General features: G+C 35.3%; 3 protein-coding genes across 3 annotated transcripts; all 3 read left to right on the forward strand.

Moving 5' to 3' along the window:
- Positions 1-11,339: 11,339 nt before the first annotated feature.
- GCK72_024759 (uncharacterized protein) lies at positions 11,340-13,600 on the forward strand (the record flags this gene model as incomplete). Its single annotated transcript, XM_053736032.1, has 8 exons — positions 11,340-11,435; positions 11,487-11,681; positions 11,765-11,916; positions 12,163-12,313; positions 12,424-12,906; positions 13,115-13,326; positions 13,374-13,460; positions 13,510-13,600. The coding sequence occupies 8 exons, from the start codon at positions 11,340-11,342 to the stop codon at positions 13,598-13,600; spliced, it is 1,467 nt and encodes a 488-aa protein (XP_053579598.1).
- Positions 13,601-15,257: 1,657 nt separating this feature from the next.
- GCK72_024760 (uncharacterized protein) lies at positions 15,258-16,044 on the forward strand (the record flags this gene model as incomplete). The annotated part of the gene is made up of 4 exons (XM_053736033.1): positions 15,258-15,375; positions 15,424-15,577; positions 15,625-15,695; positions 15,779-16,044. 4 exons carry the CDS (start codon positions 15,258-15,260, stop codon positions 16,042-16,044), a joined length of 609 nt encoding a protein of 202 aa, XP_053579599.1.
- Positions 16,045-16,077: 33 nt separating this feature from the next.
- On the forward strand, positions 16,078-17,603 carry GCK72_024761 (uncharacterized protein; the record flags this gene model as incomplete). The annotated part of the gene is made up of 3 exons (XM_053736034.1): positions 16,078-16,101; positions 17,167-17,322; positions 17,460-17,603. The coding sequence occupies 3 exons, from the start codon at positions 16,078-16,080 to the stop codon at positions 17,601-17,603; spliced, it is 324 nt and encodes a 107-aa protein (XP_053579600.1).
- Positions 17,604-18,872: the final 1,269 nt, after the last annotated feature.

Below are 18,872 nucleotides of genomic sequence, written 5' to 3' on the forward strand. Positions count from 1 at the left end.
AGCGGTTTTTTGACATCTGATTTGACTAAATCAGCATCTGCCGTAAAAAACAGCTTGATATAGAACGCTACTAAGAAAACAAGTAAAATTCATCGCAGTAGGCTAAATTAACTGTGATTCATATTCAAAGCATATTTTCGCGCCACCTACGTAAGATTTTGCAGGAAAGCATTTTAATAGCGAAACCTGACTCATTTTCAGAGTCTAGACTAATAGTTTAAAAGTTTTTGTTCTAGTTTACTCAGGATGTTTTGTGAATTTTTATAATTGGAATCAGCAAACTCAAATTATCATGATGTTTGAATCAGTTGACTTTTCCATCAGTTCCTTGTCCCCCTTCTTTCTGTAATCAGTTATTATTCAACGCCTCCTGATTGAATGTTACCAATACCGAAAATACGAAGTTCCTCGCCGACGATAATATCGTGTTTTCATCTTTTTCTCAATTCCAGGTGCCTTCAAATCTTCTGAAATGCACAAATTAGTGTTTTCATGAACGGCTGTTGAGTAGCGGTTTACTTCTGTTTTCACTTCTCTTCATTTTGCAAAATGCCGAGCATCGTTTTTTTTTGCAAATGTGAAATGACACTTTTTGAATGTTACCTCCAACTACCTCACTTTGCGTCAAACACTTTTTATGCGAACAAAAAATGTGTGGAATGTTTTAGTGAACAAACGTGATCTAGATCATTTCATATCCATACGTTTCCTCCCAGCTGGCACATTGTGCTCTTCATCTTGAATGGGATAAGTGAGTCTCACAATTCTGAAAATGTCATCATGAAATGTGTGAAAATTTTAACGGCGATCAAGTGCTTCCAGTGTTAATTTTTAGTCAGCGCCGACGTCCATTTCTAGATATTCAACAAATGCAATTATGAAACAGGAGCGTATCCGTTTTCTTTTTTCTGTCTATATTCACGCCCTCTTTATTAAACGAGTTACCATTAACTCTCACTTCCTCTCTAGTTATTCTGTCTGTCTTCGAAAAGCTTTCAGTTCTTTTCCTTTTGCTCAATTAGCACATTCAAATGTGTGTCACTCTTTCTTATTCCGTCACGTTTATCAAATTCCTACGTTTGTTGTTTCATAAGGTCAGGAAAGCAGCTGGAGGTGGGGGAGCACAGCTGCTTTCTCCAAAAATCAACAATAAATAGGTTCACATTTCGAATGTGGAGCAGGAAACTCTTTATTTTTGTTTTTCACACCAACCTACTTAGTAGGCACTTCTATCCGAGTTTAATTGCACTCGCAATTTTCATTTTCTCGTTCTCACAATTTTGAAAATTGTGATGTCAAAGTAAAATAGTGAAATGTTGATCTCGCTCAAAGATCCGTTGTGTTTCCTTTTTCATGTATAAACAACTTTTTATGGTATTCAATTTGGCAAACTGAATATGTGAACATTCAAAAAACAGTTGCACAAATCGTAGCTCCAAAAAGCAGGCCCAGCCAGTCTTCCAGTTTTTGTATTAGAATATAAAAAGAGTCTGGAAGAAAGTTTCAACAACAACAGCATCGTTAATTTTCTCGATCTTCAACTTCCTAGTTCAAAGTTCCTTCTATGAAATAAGGATATCAAAGTCCCTTCGAACGTTTTTTCAAAGATGAATGCATTCCGACCACTTTTCAAATTTGATGAATCTCAAAAATCTCTTTTTCTAGCTCCTCACGCCTACTCGTTTCTTTTAGCTTCTTTTCTCTCATTGAATAAAAAGAAGACAGTTGTAATTTGATATACGCCATTCGAAACTTTTCTCTTATATCTACGTAATAATTAGGCACCTCATCACGATCCTCAAGACGATTGCCTAACGTTTGTTTCGACGACTCGGAAAGCAGAAAACGTGTTTTTCTTCTTTTTTCACGTATTTTTTCTTCGAAACTTCCTAAATTGCAATACCTATTTTTCACCACCCACTTGCAAATTGAGCTGATCATCAAGCATTGATGTTCATGTCATTGAGTGCTGTTTGAACTTCGAAAGTATCAAATTCCCTTAACGAGTGCACAGAAAACTACCTCTTTTTTTGCTATTTCCTATTTGATGCCGTGTCGAAAAAATGTCTTAGAGATAAAATACCGTAAATACTGTATTATAACGGCACCTGTAATAGAACGGCACCTGTATTACAACGGCACCCCATCTCTACTCAGAATTCATAAAAATGTTTATCAGGGGTTTTTTTCTCGGTTCTGATTAAAAGCAACGTGTTTGCTCACTTCTAGATCAGCAAATAGAACGTCCAAAAAAGTTTTTTCGTTCAATTTTAATGAGTTTCTGAAACCACAAAATTTCTCTCGGAGGCAGTTGAAAAATATAACGGCATGCCGTTATAATACAGTATTTACGGTAAGCTAATTTTATGTCTAATAACACACAAAAACAAAACTTGTCTACTCGTCTTCCTGCTTGCATTCAGCGAAACGTTTTCCTTATGTTTTCTTACCCAAACATTTCCAGAATTGGTTTTCTGCAGTTGATGTTATCCCAAGAGCTGTCAAATGTTGAACCCCCGAGAAAACTGTCTGGGGAAAGGAGTTCCAGCACTCTCTTAAATTTGTTCTGAAATCTTTGAAATAAATTGATTCTCGGGACCAGTAATTAATATTCGAGCTCATTTCTTAAAGATCATGCTTCACGCATTTCTTTTAAAAATTCTATTCTTTATGACTGAAGTTCATCGCACGCCCTTCCCATCTCACATCATTATTTTCTTTCTCGTCCATCCCTTTTCTGTTTTATCTAAATACTCATTTCAATTAAAAACGCAAAAACAAACAATTTTTGCAAACAAACAATTTATGGTTCCCTCACTTTTTTACCCACCCGGTTAATTTTTTTCATCGCATTTTACAGTATGCCCATCTGATCCGTTTTAGTTGTTTTCTGCTATGAGATTACTTTTCTTCAGTTTACATTTACTTTGCATTCTCCGATTTCACCATTGTTGTGTCTGTCTGGAAGACGGGTGCATATCCCAGAATTCCTTGATCTTGACCTTGAAGAAGGAATGAAATGAACTTTAGCAATGACATGCACATAGACATGACTAACTACTGCCCCCTACATTCATTTGCATATAATTTTTGTAAAATTGAATATCTTAATTTAGAACCGAAGCTCTCTCAGATTTTATTTTATTCCGCTTTCAAGTTCTCACCAGGACTTTAGAATTTGTTTTGCATTTTTGAATTTTCCCACTCTTCCTCCACAATCATATAAATAGCCATAGATCCAATCACTCAAACTTCAAGTTTCATTCTTCCGATTGCTTCCCACAGGAGAAATAAGAAAAAAGATTCAACCCACTCAAATGCTCATTTCAAATAGAAATATTGTGTGCTGTGATCCTATCAGACTAATTAGTTGTGTACTAGGCACGATACACCACGAATTATGCAAATCACGTTTTTTTTGTTGTTCTAAGAACGCCAGATAATTTGAGATTCATTAGCGGAAAGGATTATCAACGAAATCCTTTTTAAGAGAAGCAGATTAAAAAAATAACTTTTGAGTGTAGTGTGTAAGTGCACGTAGTTTTGGTACAATTGTTCAATTCATGGGTTGCAACTGGTACAAAAACTTTTACTCAGCTAAATTCCTGTAGATAATTTTATTTTGAAATCAGTTAGCATGTTTCAGCCTGCGGATATTACTATTTTTGTATCACTTGAAAAATTTGATTAAATTTTGAAAGTCCCTCATTTTTTCATTCCAATATACGTTTTTTTCTTTATTTCCCAACAAAAAGTCTAATTTGATTTTGGGTATCCAGCCATTACTCTTCTTCAATCTGTCGTTCTCTGTTATTTCTTTTGGTCCGCCAAAACCATTTTTCAACTGTCAAATTTTGGATTGAATCTCTTGACTACTTTCGCAAGCCCATCATTTATTTTATGACCGATTACCCAATTTCCTGAATTATTTCTTTCAATTTATAAAATTCACTTTGTAAGAGTAACGGAAAAAAACAGATCAGTTTCATGTTTCCCAGGAAGACATTGTTTTATTTCCGTCATCTGAAACTTGATAGTTCTTCTAAGATTGAAAAAATGTTCCAACGGATGTTTGTGTTCAAAGAATCTGATACATTTTCAGAATAATTGAGTTTCTGGAAAGATGCGTTAATGTTTGTCAATACTGAGAACACCCATTACTCCAAAAACCACAAACTGCCATCCAGACCCATTAAAATATGATGTCAACAGATAGCTAGACGGAATTCACTGAAAAAGTTCGACTTCTTCATTCAATAAAATGGAATGAACATCAAAACCAAAAGATATGGCCTTGGCTCATCAGTATTTTTCGATGCGTTATAGGTTGTTTTTTGTCTTTTCTTTTTCAAAGTCCCAAAGGTCTGTTTTTAACCAAAACCGTTGTTCCAAACAAATGAGTGACATGGCTTTTGAGATTTTAAAATGGGTTTTCTAAGAAATCACCATATTTTTTCATGTTCTTGTTATTGAAACTCAACTTTTCTGATGTATACTGCACACAAGTGAAAGGGAACTCGAAACAAATTTCAGAAGGAAAACTCATCAATGATCAAGTCTATATATTCAAATTTTTTGTAAGTACACCGTTCTCACGCCCTGTTCTCGTATATTATGACAATTTTCTTTTTTCTTTTTTTTCCTTCATAATTTCATGGCACACACACATACGTCTGCTCGCCTACTAATCTCATCAATCCCAACCTGATTTGTACTTTAATAACCCTCTCACTTTTCCTTTCTTTCTACTCATTCTTCTATTCTTCATCACAGAAAAAAAATCTGTCTAGAAGATTTATGCTCAGCCATCCCGAACCTTTTTCGTCATTTTTCTTTGGTTATCTCTTCCGTTTTTCCGTCATTATTTTTTATTCAGTTAATATGTTTGTTTCAGAACACACATACTTAGGGATGGACTTTCTCAACGAGTTATTCTTCACGGATACCGATATAGAGGATCTGGTGAGTTCTGGGGAACAATAATAGGGTAATGGGTGTGAAAAGAACGCATGCTGGCAAAAATGAGAGTAAATGAAATGAAAACTAAAATAGGCAATTATGAAAATAGCAACAGCACAGTAAATAAAGTGAAAACTGTTTGTTTTAACTTTATTATCCTGAGAATTGAAGTCATAACTTATAATATACTTTTTTTTCAATAACTATTGTTTAAAGTAAACGAATGCTTTTTTTGAGCCGTAGTGTGTGTGTCGTACTGTTTTCATTCTCAGAGAAAAGAAAACAATCCGAGAATGAAACTAATATGCCCACCCTCTGCTCCACACATATAGTTGTTTGCTTTTGGTAAGATCTAGACAAGAAAACAATTGACGAAAAAATATTCTGGAGGTATGGGGAATTGAACCCCAGCCCTCTCCCATGCTAAGGGAGCGCTCTACCACTGAGCTATACCCCCGCACGACCATTGTCAATTTGATGGCATATAGATTACCGCCTAGTGATTGAAATAGTGGAGAAGATTACTTGAAAAGTGATAAGACAATATCATTTCGAAAGTTTCAACTTATTTGAGAATGTCCTTTTTAGAATATTGTTTTTTATTTTTCAAATTTCTCTTGTATATTTTCTTTTAAGTTTTTAAAAAGATGATCTTACTCTAGGTCTAGGCAAACAAATCGAAATGCGATATGAAATTTTTTAGATAACAAATTGTTCGTTCTATTTATCTTATTTCAGAACAAAATGTTCCAGTGGAATAATATAACGGTTTTCTATTTTATTGTAACTCCACGGTGAACATACATATGTGTTGTAAAAAATCTGAGTATTAGTGGGTCTATTGGTTTGTGTCTGCCGAGTATTATGCCTTCTATTTTTATATCTTCTCTTACAATACCAAATACTTCTCTCTCCACGAATTGCCGAACGCACTTTATCGCTTCATTCTGTTCATTTTTGTAGCAGTAACACAATACAAAAAGGACGTGCATTCTGAAAACAAACGCCCTCCCCCGTTCTGTCTCCTCTCTTTCATTTTTTTTAAATTTCCGTCTGACTTTCGGATACATCGTTTCATCATTTGGTAAAGTGCTTTCTTAGTAAAAGATCATTCCGCCACAAAAATTTATGGTCCTTCTCTTTTTCCTGATTTTATTGGAAACCGGTTTGATTTTGCAAGATTAACCAGAAAACTCATTTCGTTAAAAGGTTGTCTAAATGGAAATCAGTTAAACCTAATCCGAAAAAAAGATTCTGAACTTTTTCCAATCTCGAACTTGAAGAGAGCTGTGAAATAGAGGAAGTAGATTTCGCCCATAAAAGGTATGCACATTTCCTGACTAGTAATGTGTATTTGGTTCTCAGAATTGTGTGAATGATTCTGAATTCTTCTTACAGTCTGTTTTTCTTTATGTGGTTTGGTTCTGACTAGATTTCCTAGACAATATTTATATACAATCCAAGATACAATTCTGCAGTCTTCGTGGGAGTGTTTTAGTAGTCACCTAGAGACCTCTCAGACATGTTATCATAAGACTGTTATGTGGGCTAATGAGTAATTTGTTATTTTCCAAGAAATCCCTAGAGTCCTTTCAGTCTGTTGTTCGTATCACTGAAAATTACTGTTTTGCGAAACGACACCACAGTACGCGTTTGATTTTTAACTAATTATCAGGTTCCTTCTGATAGTTCAAAGAACTTGATTTTTGTTGTTGTTGTTACAAAACACAAAAACTAGTTATTTTATAAACGGAACTCCAATGAAGTATCATGAAATATGCATGAGCAAAACGTGAGAGGTCGGCACAAAATAAGAAAGTTTCATTTCCAGCCCTTCCCGTTTTCTGGATCACCTTTTTCTAAAACTCCAAACCTCAAGAATTGTGTTCTCTTATTGTCTTCGCAAGTTAATTTCCGTTCACATCACCATCTTCACGTTCCAACTCTTTTTTCGTTACGTAGTTTTGTTCTTTTATTTCCTCACCATCTTCGTCTTATTAGTTGTTAAAAAGTTGTAGTTTGAAAATGAAAGGCTTTGTCATATTCTTACTGGTAATAAGCAACTTGTTTCTTGCTTTCGCTCTAGTTTTATGGTTCCGCATATTTTCTTTGAATTTTATATATGTCGTTGTTTCAGTTGGAAAGTCACAATAGTAAAGTTTATGCAGTAAGAATAGTTGATGAATGCGGGAAGAAAGTGCATTCATTCTAACAACTAAATTTTTCTCTTCTAGTAAGAATATTCCTGAAATATGATAAACATAGACGCATTCCTTTTTCAGAACCTGACATTTTCGAATTTCATTCACTTTTCTATTTTCAGTCATTCTAATTTTATTCAGCAGATAAAATGGCGTAATCTGAAATAATTGAAACAATGATCATGCGCGTAGTGCTCCAAAAATAAACTAGATAGGATAAATGCAGGTGGTTTCACCGGAAACATCGTTTACCCATTTGGTCTCTGTCTGCGTTGGTTTCAAATTTAGTTGTAGAACATATTCATAACTTTCTTTCTTTTTCTTTTGCTTTCCATGACGGTTTGTAACGAAGAACGTGTTATTAATTGCAACGATCAATGTTTGTGCCGTCTTTCTGAACTAATTGGACGTTGAGTATCAGTTTCTCTGTTTAGGTTACTCATGACTCAGACATGTCTCTTATAATTAGTACTAATTCTAGGGTATCAAAATTTCAAGAGCATTGCAGAGTTTTGTTATTCACTAGTTGGAACCGTCATCATTTCACAATATGCAAAAATTTTCATTTTCTTTCCTTTCTGAACCTTGTCATCTGACATCGGAACTTTTTGTGATCGAAAAGTTTCATCTCTCAATAATTATAACAATGAAGACTCACTACAAAATTCAAGCTGTTCGTCAGTTTGATGAGTCCAAAGTCTTTCTCTCTCATCTGTATAACTGATGATTTATAGCCCGACGGCGGCGAATGACCGACCGACAGATGAAGAGCAAATGAGGGCACGCACTTCATCATTTCTTTCTTGCTGTTTCTGTCAAAATAGACAAACTGTGCATGCTCAGACAAAACACGACAATTTGGTTGCTTCTGGAAACAAACGACAGACGTGTTTGTTTCAGTTTCATACATACATGATTGAGACTTGCTGGCGTTGTCTGAAGAATGATGGATTTTGCACTTTTTGGAAAATCGAACAGATGACATGTTTTTTATATTTATTGAATGATGGACTTCCACTGATTAAAAGTCTATTTTTTGAAGGCGACAAAATCCTCGAATAATCTGAGATTTTGTCTGAGCGCATTTATTTTTGAGTTTTCTCGTTTCTACAGTTTTTTATAATAGACCATCTAATAAAATTATAATTAAAAAAAACAATTTTTCGATTAGGTGTTCAATTACTTATAAGTTACTGCTTGATTTAGCTTGGTTTCTGATTCTTAACTCTTCAAGTTTTCTTGAAAGTGGTTCTACCATATGTCTAATAGAATCTATTCTCAAGATGCTCTAGACGTCAAAGTGTTCCTCTATAAAAGTGGGACACTTTGAACTATTTCTAATTAGACGAATCGTTCAACTCTGAAATTGGATTTTTATTTGTATAAAATCAGAATTATATCAAAAACTTACAAGACGGTTCCCTGACTCAACCGTATTTTCGACGTAGAAGCATATTATTTGGCAGACCCTGTTTTTTTCTTTAAATTCAAAATTGTATCTATTTGTGACGTTCAATCTTTCGTGACTTCATCGGTTCCGACAAAGGTCATATTTTCTGCCAGGAAACCAATGGGGCGCGGAAAAAACTTGAAAACAACGACTTTTTGGGAAGCAAGAAAACTCAAACTATACTTCCATCCCATAGGTACTCACTATCTTTAATAGAAATCTTCAAAAACTTCTCTCATCACCCTTCAGAGACCCATCCCATCAAAAATGTTTTGGAAAGTGTAAGAAAACATTCCCACTCCGTCTGAAGCGTTTTCTTTACTCGCTCTGTCCTATCTTTTTTATTTTTGTTTTTGGTTGTGGTCCCCCTTCTCCGTTTGTGGGTTTTTGGTAGAGCCGTTCCTTTTGCTCAAACATGAATTAAGCAATTCAATCCAACCGCCGTGGTGCCCCATTTAATTTTGGATTTCGGGCTGGGTGAGCCGAGGAGTCGGGAGCCAAATTTATGGGCCAAGAAGGTATTTCTTCTTCATTTTTATGTTTACCCAAGAAAATATATAGATGCATATAAAATATGGTCACTGGTTTCTGGAAATACCTTTCTTTTTCAATTTCCTGAAATCTCGTTTATTTGGATTTTAAGAATAAGTCACCAACTGTTCATTTACACTACAAAACCAATTTTCTCATTACTTCGTGTATCTCTCAATTCTTGTATCCGCCCTAAAAAATATTCCCACTACTAATTATCCCCTTACCATATAATGTACTACAGATCCTTTATTTACAATGTCCCGTACCCAAAATAAACATTATCTTCTCTAGAAAATGTTCTGTTCTGAACAATGATGTTTCCATTCGTTTGAGGTTCTGATCAGCTGTTTTGAGAATTGAGTGTTTGCAACTAACACCTGAATATACTGGAATCAAGTGTCAATACGTGTAATCACCAACTTTTTTCTCTTTTGAAACACAAGTTTAGCACCTGAACTTTCATATGTGCATTTCTTTTTTAGACATTCTAGAAACATGAAGTTGCTCATAACTTTTTTTTGGGAATTTCCGTCAGGTATTTTTTTCTACATCTGATCTGTTTTTGCTTTTCTTTGGAATCTAAGGATTACTTATGAGTTTATCCGTGTTCGAATGAAAAGGGAAATGACACATTAATTTTGTCGCATCTCGAGAATCAACACATTTTAATGTCCAGTTCTATGAATAGGTTTACGGAATGTCCGGATTGTATCCAGCCTGGTGTCAAACGTGTTTTCCTTTGTTTTCCTCGGAATAGAGGTTTAATGAGAAAGTTTTCATGGTTCTAGACTCTCAAAGTCCAACCGACATACATCTTGCAATCATATCTTATCTATGAACTAACTGACTCACGATTAGTTTTTTTCTATCTCTCTCCTTCTGCTATACAATTAATTATTCATCTCACCAAAGTTTACAGCTATTTATATATTCTTTATCTATCTTTTTCTCATCATCTGAAAAAAATATCCAAACTGGAATGACCAGTTGTATCTTCTTTTTTCCTGATGTCTTGAACTTTTTCTACAAAATCATAGGGATCAGAATGTTTAAATTCAATGAAACAGTTAAATGTCATCAAACTTTTCTGTGAACTTTATTACTTCTGGAATTTATATTTAAAAGTCTGCTAATCTGCTGAATATTCACATTGTAAGTCGTTAGCCTTTAATCTTTATTTCTCAGAAATCACCTGTAAACCATTGTCTCCAATTGTTTACTACGATTACTACACTTCGATCTTTCAGATTTTCCAATCTCACTAAAAACATGTGTTAAATAACCTACTGTAAAAAACCACTGTTCGAACAAAAAAAAGTTAGAAAGTCAAAATTTGGGTTTTATGTTTTGGTTTAATCTTAGAAAAAAGAACAATTAGTATTCCTGAAGTTTTGAAATCAGCGTCAAGGTCAGTTAATTTTGAAAATTACATAGACCTAATCCTCAAACAAGTGTCTTTTTTTTCTAAGTCAAAAGTCAAACTGCCAAACAACACCCCTCTCACCCCCGTGTTTCTCACTTTTTCCCAACCTAATTCCAATATTTTTCTACACAAGAAAACTCACAAACGGAACTCCTCCATCTCTCCTCTCAATGCGGAAATTGGAAAGAAAAAACCCCCCTTCACACTAAATGAAACCCGGCTCAGTACGTTAGAATAAATTAAATGTGGGATAAGAGGAAGCTTAGCTCTTTTCAAGATTTCAGCTGAAACGACATCACTTCTCGACGTTTCCTTATTGTATTAGCACCACCACCACCGCCGCCTGCTCTTTCCCTTATTTTTTCATTTCCTCTCATACCAATTTCCTTTCTTTTTATATATGTTACATCTGTTTAAGATATCCGTTCACTTCATTCCTCTCTGCTCTTTTTTGAAATTGTAACATCCTGTGACGGATCCTCTAAAATCCATTTTTTTTTCGTCTCAAAATTTTGTTTTGCTGGTGTTTTGTTACATTTGGGAAGAAGATGTAGTCATTCCAATGTTTGTCTGCTTCCTTTGGTGGGAGGGTGGGATTTGGCGTCAGATTAAAATTTTCGTCAGAGGGCATATTATCTGTCATCAATTCTTCCTAATCTCCGGTCAATTTGTTTCCATTCATTTTCATATTATCTCATTAGTCTGATAGACTGATAAGCATCCACCTACATTTTTTCTGTGTTTTCATCTTTTTCACTTTCAGGGTATGATAATGGAGGTCAAAGACATAGACAACTACTGTGATCGAGGAATCCACCCAAACTCTTCCAATTATCTCACTGCTCCATTCGACGGACTCTGCCTACAGGTACTATATTTTCATATGAATACCGGAACCCTATCTAAATTATTATTTTAGAAATTTTTTTACCAACTGCAAGCATCTCTCCGAAGATTCAGTCAATGGGAAGAAGTCCTCTATACTACAGTATACATTGTCATATCTATCGCAGCAGTTATTGGAAACGGTTTGGTAATACTGGCAGTGATCAGAAAGAAAGCGATGAGGACTAACAGAAATGTGCTCATTCTCAATTTGGCTTTATCAAATTTGGTTAGTTACTTGATTTATGAGACACAGACCAAATCATAGAAATTCTGATGTCTGATTAGTTTTTCTAGTTTTTCTAATTTCAGATTCTTGCCATCACGAACATCCCATTTCTCTGGCTTCCGTCCATCGACTTTGAATTTCCGTACTCTCGGTTCTTCTGCAAGTTTGCTAATGTTCTTCCTGGTAGTAACATCTACTGCTCAACATTGACTATTTCCGTCATGGCTATTGACAGGTAGGTAGTACTTTTAATACAATTTTTTAATAATCACATCTGAATGTTGAATTGTGTGCTTGTTACTCTCTGATCGTAAAACTCTTCTGGGAATAGATTAGGATTCCTGCTTCCCGTAGTCTGTTCTTGAACTTTATCCTAGTACACTAGAACCACCAAAATTCTTGAAATGCTAAGTGGTAATTTTGTAGTCTGAAAACCCAAACACACACACAAAAACACAAGCATCAAAGCTCAAGTTTTCAGATACTACTCGGTGAAAAAGCTGAAAATGACATCTAACCGAAAACAGTGTTTCCATGCTGTTCTGGTCTCATTGGCTATCTGGGTGGCGTCATTCATTTTGTCACTGCCACTTCTTCTCTACTACGAAACTTCGATGCTCTACGTCATGAGAGTAAGTTTTAGATTGAGTTACGATATTTCGTAATAGAAGTGGCAGCTGGTTTTATCACAATTTTCTCCCTATTTGCAAAATTATATGAAAAAAAAATCAAATTTTTTCAGGAAATTCGTGTAGTAGATCAAAATGGGGAGGAAGTCATTCGAAGTTATGGGTGGAGACAGTGTCGACTGGTTTCTGCTGGAAGACTTCCTGACATCACTCAAAGCATTCAACTGCTCATGTCAGTCCTTCAAGTTGCTTTCCTGTACATCGTCCCACTATTCGTTCTCTCCATCTTCAACGTGAAACTCACCAGATTTTTGAAAACCAACGCCAACAAAATGAGCAAGACTCGAGCTCCACCAAAACGTGATGATCGAGCTGACAGCAATCAAAATTCTTTGAAGAACAGTAGCAATCAGAACTCATCTCTCCGTTCGCCAACTTTACCTTCTGTTAGAAACGCAATTGTGGAGAGAAACACAACAAACAAGCGAACCAGCAGAACAACGTCTCTTCTAATCGCGATGGCTGGAAGCTATGCTGCTCTTTGGTTTCCATTCACTCTTATCACATTCTTGATCGACTTCGAATTGGTTAACAATGTAAGTGCAAATAATCTCAAGGAATTTGATAGACAATATAAAAAGACTAAAAGTTTAGCTACATTTAGGTAAACTCTTTGTGTTATAGTTTGAAATATTAAAACACTGATTTTCCGCTTAAATAACATCGCTTCTAAATTTTCGAATGTAAAATTTGTTATAGTTCACAATTTAATCAAGCAATATCAAAGTAATTAAACATTTCCAGCAAGAATACGTCAACTTGGTAGAGCGCATTGACCAGACATGCAAGATGGTATCCATGCTTTCAATCTGCGTCAACCCGTTCCTTTACGGATTCCTGAATACCAACTTCCGTCACGAGTTCTCTGACATCTATTATCGCTATCTCAGATGTGATTCGAAAGATCAGCCTGCGGGTAGATTCCAACATGATGTATCTTCTATCGCGCATCATAGGTAATCCTTAGCTCATTGATTCATTTCTAATCTCTATTCTACTTCAGGCAAGACTCCGTGTATAATGATGACACAACTCTTCTTACCACTGGGCGGCAAAGTCTAGTTAAGGATGGAGCATCTTCTCCTCGAGGGTAACACATTATTGATAGGCAACATTAATCATTATATCTCTATTTTCAGTTTTCGCTCAAGTATTCGTGTATGCTCCAGCCAGCTGATCGGAGATCGAATTGTGTTGGATGACGATATTGAGAAAGACAGCTTCGTTTAACCCGTTCTCCCACTTTTCAATTTTAGTCTCTATATGCATGAACACTTGTATGAAAAGAACAAAAATGTCTTTACGTGTTTTGACGCTAGTTTTCTCCTTGATCTTTTTTTCAGTGTATGTATAAATACAGTTTTTTTGTGTATGAATATTTTTCTTAATTTACGTGTACTTCATTTCGGGATCACAAAATGAAAAAACAAACATAATAAGACTTCCTAAAAACTTTCAGACAATTGGAGTACCCTGAGGACATAACACTTCAATTGTCTCTGACGAAAGTTGTTATGTATTATGAATCAATTAGTCAGCAAATCCGGAAAATTTAACTAAACTTGTGATGAATTTGTAAAAATGAAGCTCTTTGATTCTGAACAGATAACATATCAGGAGAGCTGTATGACAAACCGTCCAAACTGGTTACTGTGGATTCGCTGGATAATTTGGATCCGACATCCAGATTTTATCTGGAGGAAAACTACACGGTACTTTTATGGTACAAACCTTTTATAAATGAATTGATTCAAAACTTTTCAAATTAAAACTACAAGCTATTTCACTTGTATTTGTTGAAAAAACTATGGTGTTCAGAAAAATAAATAATAAATTTGATTGAATTCCATCAGGACTATCTCAGTTTTTACGACATCAAAACTTCTGTATGGTAATAATGTGTTTTTTGTGTACTTTTAAAGACAAAATGCGATGCTATGAGAATGTTGAATATAAAAACTCTTTTTTTAGAAACATTGATTTGTATGTATTGTTTCTTTTACAGCATCAGATTCTCATAGATGCTTGTTCTCTCCATCACTGTTTTAATAAACTTTACAGATAAACAAAAAGCGGATCGTCTGATGTCACGGTCGGAAAGAAGAAAAAGAGCAAGAAAAAATTTGAAATCTTGATGGATCTGGTGCATTCCATTCCTTCCTATCCGTCTCGTTACTTTTGATGTCTTGCAAGACCATTATTATATTATTTTTTACGGCGTTATTTCCTAAGTTTCGGATTTTCAAATAAAAATTATATAATTCGAGCTATTTCCTGTACTCTCCTTAAGTTTCTGAACATCAAGAGATCAACGTATAGGTATTGATTTTTCCAGTTGAACATGAAAGTCTACCGATTTTGAACAACAGCTGAAACGAACAAAAAAACATTTCTCGCTCTCCAAATTTAACGAAAATTTCCAATCAAAAGAAACCAGCACTTTTTTTATTGTCAGACCGGAAAATGGTGCCAGATTCCATTCCATTCTAATTTACACTTTTTTCCAATCTCACATTCTTTTCCGCTGCCCTCCAGCTCATTGGGTTCCTGCTGCAAATAAAATACTGACGTTTTCCTTTTCTCTCTTTCTGATGAGATTAGGTTAGGAATACGGGCGGTATTGGTGTTTTCAGCCTGAAACACTGTTATGTGGTATTCGGAAATGGTGTCACTTTTTCTATAACAAGATTCTGAGGTTTTCCTGTCTTGTGATTCTATAATTGGCAACAAATCCTGCTTTCTTCTAATCTTCTCCCTAATAATATTATATACAGTACTCAAAAAGCTCAGTCTAATTTTTTCGGCGATTCATCGTATCTCTTAGTTTTATTCCGTTTTACTTCGGTGTTTTTCCGATTTCCAGGATATACGATATTTCGCTGAAACCATGTCACAGGACTTACGGTCTTTCTCCGTGAACGCTTGCCAGTTCACACTTCGTGCCACTCTACTTCTTTTCAGTTTGGCTGTTGTCTGCCTTTACGCAGCAATTATTTACCTTGAACGTAAGTGGAAAAAAGTGAATTCCGGGACCCAACGTTTAAATATTGTAGACTCCTACCCAAGAATTGCACCTTACCATCGAAGAAAATTGGTTTATGTCTGCTTCCCCGAAGAAGATAGTACTGTCACCTACTATATGGGAGTTATACGCAACATGGATATTGTTTTGAGCATTGCGCTCGCCATACTCTGTGTGATTCTTGCGTGAGTTATTCAGTTACAGAACGGATGTAATCATTTCCAAATTTCAGTGCGACATCCTCGCTGCCGAGAGTTCACTGGCCAATATTTTTCATCTCGCTCATCCGTTTCATTTTTGTATGTATCGAAATTGCTCACGTTTCTTCATTCACTGGAGGCAAATTTCTGCATGGAAAACATTGAAAACATAGAAACTCATTTCAGACACTCAATTGGATTTCATCCTCAGCGCCCGTCAAGGAATATGTAAAGTGAACGGAGATCAGATGGAAGCTTTTCATGCACTAATCATTCTTTTTACCGTACGCTGTATTAAGGGATACATCACGATCAATATGTCCACACTCTGCTATGGAAACAGTATCTTGATTTATCTTTTTGGACTCAAATCTCCACCAGAGAATGTTGACGGAGAAGAAGAACATGAACTGGATGATTTCCCGGTGGATCGGACTCACCTTACTGTTTAACCTATTTTTTATTGTCTAGACGCATATTGCTCCATGTTTAAACTTCTGCCATTTCAAGTAATAAACTTCACCTGCTTTTGCAACAGAATGAGAACTACACGTGAACAAATCGGTGGGGCCAAAGAATGAGTACAGGATGAACTATGACAATTAGTATTATGATTCAACTGCTTCAAAAAATTACGATGTTAGCATTTTGAAACCAACAGATTTTTGTGAGATGAAGAAACAATAAACTGCACAAACTGTGTTTTTTTTTACAATTTTGAGAGACAGCTAGGCAGAAGGGAAGAATGTTGAAAAGCTAACACGTGTCTCTCAATAGAATTTTTGACCAACACAAAAACGTTTTCAGTAGCTTTTTACACTTTGGTTTAAAAATATGTCAAATTTGAACTGCAGATTTTTTTCCAATTAGATTTTTCAGAATTTTCCAGAATTTTTTATAGCTTTTAAAAATGTAGCATCTCTCACTTTCCTCCATTCTTCATTTGTTATTCCCGAACGATACAAAAAAATGTAACTGGTACATTTCACACGTTGACGTAATTTCCTATTACTCGTGCTACCAAGACATCATAATTTCTCTTTTTTGTTGCATGATGGGCCTGTCCTTTTCATAAATATGTCTCTGAACCCATGTTCAACAAATATTGGCTGCGACCCCTAACGTTTTTGTACATGTGTTCGACAGGACTATCTCGCAGCTGTTAGCTCTTCTCTACTTTCAAAGTGCGTTTCTTTCTTCATCATGACAAATTTTCTTCTTTCGATTAAACCACCACAAAAGAATTCTCTTGGGATCTCCTGTTTATGAGTTTGATTCAAAGAATCACAGAAAATCTTTTTCATTTTTCATCATTGCACGTGCTTGTTAGTAATATCAATTATCATCAATCCTTTCCTCATTCTTTTCATTTTCATTATATCCAGCAGCTTTTCATTTAGTTTACTAACTTTTCGAATCGCTTTTCTTTCTATTATTTTTTTAAAGCAAGTATTTTCCAGAGACTTGACAGGATCATAATAAAAAATGAATCTCGCCGAACAAATTCCAACTGAGAGAATGGAGCAGCTTCAGGTATAATATGCTGATTTTTCAATACATCGTAAAAATTTCAGATCGGAGTCTGGGAAAACCCAAACTCGGATATCTGCGAAGAAGATTTGGAAAACTTCGGATCAAAAGTCCCCGATAAATATCGTCGCCACCGAACCTGGCAATGGATCCTCAGCTTGCCAGACCACTACACTCCGGTGCCGGAAAACGACCTCAAGGTGGGCTAGAAAGTTACAAAAGTAGTAAAAAAATCTGTTCTTAAAGTTCTACAATTTTTATAACTACAGTAATTTTGCAAAAATAAAACATTTTTGTAGATATTCAAAAGCAATGTTTATATATTTCTGATATACAGGCAGTCCGAGAGGCGCTAGCGGACAGTTCCGACGACAGCTTGGACTTCAATGATCACGGAAGTAACAACTCAAAAGAAGATTTCAACTATCCAGAATTTCAAGCTGATGTTCCAGAAGCCATCGATCAGGCGATCCAGCAATAAACTCACATATTCCAATCATTACCTTTGATAACCCTTTTGTATTTATCTCTCCCTCTTCTTCCCAACTATTCTCATATTCAATCTTTCACTTCTCTATAATTTCCAGCCCCTTGAGTATTTCCGAGGAGACTTGCCACTACGCAGCATGGACAATGTTCGGCGCGCATTGCTCTCCCATAATTGTGTCTCACTTTTTATGAATCGGTTGGCACTCGGCAATTAATAAATTTACTCAATATGGTTTTCTTCTTATTTAAATCATTTTACCAGCATTCCACTAGTCAGTAGCTTTCAGCAATGTAGATGCTTCAGTTTGAAATGCCTTGAAAAAATATAAAAATCCACCTTCAGTTTTTACTAAGAAACTGCTCCGAGAATCTTCAAGATATCTTTTTTCCACTGTCATCGAAACACCTCACGAAATGTGTTCACAATATGCTACAAAATTTCAATCAATAACCCACCCCTGTTTGGCATAATCATAATTTTTGTCAACATGTGCAAGAAGCAGTTGATCATTTCAACTTTGCACTAATTGCACTTTTAATTTTTCGTTGTATAACTCTCAACGTGCACTCTTATCCTTTGATATCATCTCTCTAGATTTCTTTTTCTTTTGGAAGGTAATTCTAATAAGCAAAGTGCAACTTCCAAATGTACGGAAGCTATACCATCCATACTTTTGGATATAAAGTTTAATTGAATACAATTCACCTTGACCAATAATTGTCACAGACTGAAAAAAATATTTCTAAAAAAATCATCCAAGGCTATCATTATTTATCCCGTTCCTTTTTCTCACAAGCAATCCTCAAACCATTCTTTCTTATTGTTTGAAATTCTGTATCGTTAATCAGTGATTATCAATAACACGATAGAGTTCGAAAGATTTCCTATTCAAACTGTTTCTGATTGTCTGCTTCTCTTGTCGCTTCACCATTTAGCTTCTCGATTGGGTTCCACAAGTCTCGCCCACGGAAAGGGGAATTGTTTTACTCATCTTTTCCAGAAAAGTGTTTATCTGGTTACTGTATAAGCGCAAGCTATAAAAGTTGATCTATCTTTATCTTCTATTTCAAATTATCACAAACCTCCTAGCTTTTTTTTTGATCTTGTTACTCTCCTCTTACATATGTATTCCAATTAGCAAAACTGCACACAAACAAAATTTCAAAAGCGTAATTGACGAATAACCAGTTAGGCTCTCATCTCATTCTTTCTCTCAATTAATCACTAATCACGTCTTCGTTTATTTTTCAGATATGACAC

Source organism: Caenorhabditis remanei, chromosome X (genome assembly GCF_010183535.1).
Source record: "Caenorhabditis remanei strain PX506 chromosome X, whole genome shotgun sequence".
NCBI lineage: Eukaryota > Metazoa > Nematoda > Chromadorea > Rhabditida > Rhabditidae > Caenorhabditis > Caenorhabditis remanei.